General features: G+C 33.7%; 1 protein-coding gene across 1 annotated transcript in view; it reads left to right on the forward strand.

Annotated features, from left to right (window-relative positions):
• Positions 1-4,030, forward strand: part of hcn3 (hyperpolarization activated cyclic nucleotide-gated potassium channel 3) — a 19,980-nt gene extending 15,950 nt beyond the window's left edge. Inside the window, exons 8-9 of the mRNA XM_084131210.1 lie at positions 1,431-2,768; positions 3,583-4,030. Coding sequence (XP_083987336.1) covers positions 1,431-1,645 — 215 coding nt within the window. The 3' untranslated portion in view covers positions 1,646-2,768; positions 3,583-4,030. The remainder of the gene's footprint in view (positions 1-1,430; positions 2,769-3,582) is intronic.
• Positions 4,031-5,000: the final 970 nt, after the last annotated feature.

Here is a 5,000-nt window from a genome sequence, read left to right on the forward strand (position 1 = left end):
TCAGTAGGAAATATCAGTTTACATTTCCAAACATTCTTTTTGCCATTAATTGTAATAATCCAGTGAGATTTGTGTATGCACAAGGAGTCTGACAACAGCTGGTATGATCTGATCTCACCATCATCGAGTCCTTCTGTGATTACATGAAGAAACAGAAAAAACTGAGACAAACTAAATCCAGAAGAACTGCGGGAACGTCTCCAAGATGCTTGAAGAAACCTTCCTGCAAAGCTACCTGAAAAACTATGCGCAAGTGTACCTGGACAAAAGCCGCAAAGGATTGTTACATCATATATTGATTTGAATTAGTTAATAGAAGTTAAATCATAAATAAATTCAATTTGTGGTTTTATTTTTGAAAGCATTCTCACTTTACAGCATTTTAACACAAGTGCCAGTACTTTTCACAGTACTGTAGCTTTGGAGGAAGGTTTCTTCAAGCATCTTGGAGACGTTCCCGCAGATCTTCTGGATTTAGTTTGTCTCAGTTTTTTCTGTTTCTTCATGTAATCACAGACGGACTCGATGATGGTGAGATCAGATCATCCTGGCTGTTGTCAGATTCCTTGTGCATACAGAAATCTCACTGGATTATTACTATTAATGGCAAAAAGAATGTTTGGAAATGTAAACTGATATTTCCTACTGACACACTACAGCAAAAGATATAAATAACTGACTTAAAACCATTTTTGGGGGGGCGGGATATTAACATGCCTAAGACTTTTGCACAGTAGCCTACTGTATGTAAGGGATAATCCATGGCTGTGCATGAAACGATTGACTCCACGAAGTACATTCAAATCGTTTAATGCACGTCATCTAGCCGTGGATTATCCCGCTTATACCATGGTCATTTGCAAGCATTGACAAGCTGTTAATGATGTTTGCAGCGCAATATTTGACCGTAAGGGTAACACTGACGGTTATTTCCGTCAGTTAGATCTAGCACTCTGCCCGCTTTGAATCAGACACAGAGATAAAGTAGTGCGTGTACAAACTGTGTCTGTTCAGCACCTCTCTCTCCATTAACAACGAAGCTATGACATAAATGACTTTAAAAAATGCAATGTATCCCCCTCCTTGCTGAGAAATATAATGTAGCGATTCAGTAGCGAAGCTATTTTATTACTAAAAAGTCGCGGGGCAGCGTTGATAAGTTTCTCTGCTCTGTGTGCGAGTGACGTATGCGTGATGTGTGTGCGCTTCAATGAAAACAGCGGATTAATATAGAACGGTGATTCAACTGATTTGGAAATACCTGTGTATTCTACGGTTTTATTGCACACCTTCCAGCCAATCAGAATTGAGTATTCAGACAGACCATGATATATAACGTTCCTCAGTCAGATAATAGCGCAATATGCATTAGGATTTGATACAAGATTTTAGCTTAATATAAATTTGTTCTGTTCCTCTTCTTTTTTTAGAGATATGTCTACTGACCCGTGGCCGTCGTACAGCCAGTGTCAGAGCCGAAACATACTGCAGACTTTACTCGCTCAGTGTGGACAGCTTTAATGAGGTTTTAGAGGAGAACCCATTAATGAGGAGGGCGTTTGAGAGCGTGGCGGTGGACCGGCTGGACCGTGAGGGAAACCGCACTGTGTGTTCACAAAAGAGCATGGAGAATGTTGGGGACTGAAGGATTCTTTGCGTGAACTCTCTCTTGGTGGATTCTGACTGACCGAAGACTCACTGAAGATGGATGAATGTAGAAAAAAACACGGAGGAAAGTGTTACAGTGTCCACATAATTGACATTAATGACAATGTACAGTTGCAGTATATGGTGTGATTTTTATCTAATTAAAATAGTCATTTCTTATTCTTACTTTGACAATGCAATGTAAAAATAAGCAATATCAGTCCTATTATAGTCCTGATGTTTAGCTGACTATTTATATACTGGATCTATGTCATTCATTTCAGTCAGAAATCATTAGTTTAGCAGGGACCTTGATCAATGTGATAACAAATCAATATCATATGCAACAATATATAGCCTATTATAATAATACAATTTAATTAACAATACAATAAAATGAGCATAGCATAAAACATAGTCTAACATTACAACAGTTTATTTATTTTTACACTCTTAGAAAAAAAGGGATCCTTCCTTATATAGAACCCTAGGGATCCTGACTCCATTTTAAAGGGCGCTTTATACCAAAAAGGTTCTATATAAGGAGAAATATCTTAAATGATTGTGCAATACTTTCATATTTAATGGGTTATTTCACATTTTCTTGTAATAAAGTATGTTTACAAGCTGTTTAAATCATACAATTTTAAAAAAATTAAAATGAATGAATTAAAACAAAATCCATAAAATGATGGGAACCCCTAAAAGGTTCTATATGAAGCGCCCGACAGAATCCTGTAAGGTTCTATAGAGAGCCTTTTCTTCTGAGAGTGTAGTTTCAAGTAATAATAGCCTTTACTCTGTGAAGTGGTTTTGCATATGTTTACTCAGTATATGTTTAACTCATTAATCTTGTTGTCTTTGGTTTCAGTCAAAACCTCCAGTGAGCGTGATTTTACCAAGTAGCCTACATGTTCCTGGATCAACCACTTTGTTGATCCTGGATCAACATTCCAACTTGCAGGGTTATGTGCTTCTACATCAGTGTTATTCACCTATCATTTCTTTCTGGTTTTAGGGATAAGTTATAGGAAGAGTTATCGTTTAGGGGTATGGATAGGGTTAGGATTAGGATTACATTTTCAGACAGGAATGTTGTTCCAGGATCAACAAATTACACTGTAAAAAATTTGGAGTAAGATTTACTTGAAAAAAGCTTGCTAATTTTTTTCACTCAGAAAATGCTAGTAAATTTACAAAGTTTGCCAAGTAAAAACCTAAACATATTCATCAGTAGCTTTAATTAGAAATCTTTAAGTTAAATTTACTTGAAATATGGAATTAAGTAAACTTTACTTAACCTAGTTAAGTGAAAGTAACAAAGATAATTAGTCATTTTAACTTGGCTAGTAAATGGTTGATTAATATCGATTTAGTTGAAAATTCCTTTGCATTACATTTCACTCAAACAATAATATTGAATTATACCAATCATCTATAGTATGTGCTTTACTTAGATTATCTAAGTAACTTATACTACATCATGTCAGATGTTAAGTCTCATGTGAATGCAAAGACCTCAATACTTCGTAGACAATACACAATGACGGTAACATTTGATGGATCATTTTTGTGTTTGAATGTGTCATTTTGAGCAGAAAATTTACTTGAAATGTCACAAAATGGCAAGTTACTAATCCTGACAACAAAAGCAATGATAAAACAGTGTAAATACAGCTGGAAAACAGTGAAAAATTAACCTCATTAATTATTCAAGGTCCAGTGCATGATGGGAACCCCAGTATCAGAAAAGTTGAGTAATTTTTACTTAATTTTATTGAGTTAATATTTACGTTTCCATTTCTACTCGCTTGAATTAAGTACTGATATGGAATTTACTTAGTTTTTTTAATTCTTGCCTGGACTAACTTTTTCATGTAAATTACATTGTTTTTTTCAGTAGTATTTACTTCACCAAAAAATCATTTTTTACAGTGTATGTTGATCCAGGAACATGTCTGTCTTGGCAAAATCACAGTGACCCCATGTATCAAGTTAAACCAATCAAAAAAAGTTGAAAATAATTGTTTCGATTAGATGTTCAAAAATACAATAATCACTCAGATTAAACTGAATTCTATCTGCTTTCCGGATCAACATTGAGCACTTAAGAATCATGCACTGTAACAAAAGATGTCGTCTGAAAGACTTGGCTATAAGCTGGGACATCCTGTCCACTGTCTTAGCGTCATATTAAAGTATTAAACAATATTAGTCATATAATAGCTGATTAAACTCATTTCAGTTTGGCCTGCTGAGTCCATGAGATGTGCTTTTGAGGAACCTATTTACCCAGGAGCAAATATTAATTTTAAATTAAATTTTGTTTGTAACATTTCTACTCTTCTCTTTGGTTGTAAATAAAAATATATATTTTGTCCCACGTAATGTGTGATATTATAGAGATGAATGATATTATGGAAAAACAATTGTGATTGAGTATAAAAGTTAATTTGATGTTTCCATGTCGCTATAGATTGTTTTTGGGAACAATTGAAGGAATTTATGTTGATTGCAACAATACACTTATAGTGAGATGCAGTGAAGATTGTTACTATAAAGATTTTTACAGCACTTTTTTAAAAACTAAAATTCACCTTAAAGGACATCATAATATAAGCTGTAAACTACAGTTACTCTGTATATGAGTCTGCATACATTTAGGTAGAATATATGTGTCATGTTATCTGCCTGGTTTAATAATTTCAAAGAATTACAGTTTCCTTCATTTAATTGCTTTCATACTAAAAAAAACAACACTTCATGTTTGTGCAATTTATACTGGAGGGTGAAATGATACAAAAAAGGTGGTCTACTAAAGTGATTACAAACAGTATTTGGACAATTAAGCCACAGGTAAAATTATTTTTGATTTTTAAATTGTAAAATTGATTTCATTGCATAGATAACATAATGTCAAACCAAGTGTCATCAGTTTCCCTCAAGTTTACACAGATGCAACAAAATGTGTAGATCATCACCTTTAAAATATATGGCACTTGGTTTGATTTTTTGTTATAATCTGATTTTTTTTTTTTTTAATGCAAAAACTTTCATACACTACTGTTCAAAAGTTTGGAGTCAGTAAGATTTTTTTTTAATGTTTAAAAGACTTTGTTTAAAATTCTGTCATCATTTACTCACCTTCAAGTTGTTTCAAACTTTCAAGTTGTGTGAATTTCTTTTTTCTGAACACAAAACAAGATATTTTGAACACTGACTTCCATAGTATTTTTTTTCTCCTAGTCATCAAGTGTCTAGTACTGACATTCTTCAAAATATCTTCCCTTGTGTTCAGCAGAAGAAAGAAATTCATACAGGTTTGGAACAGCTTGAGGGTGAGTAAATGATGA

Source organism: Abramis brama, assembly GCF_963993115.1.
Source record: "Abramis brama genome assembly, chromosome: 12".
Lineage (NCBI taxonomy): Eukaryota > Metazoa > Chordata > Actinopteri > Cypriniformes > Leuciscidae > Abramis > Abramis brama.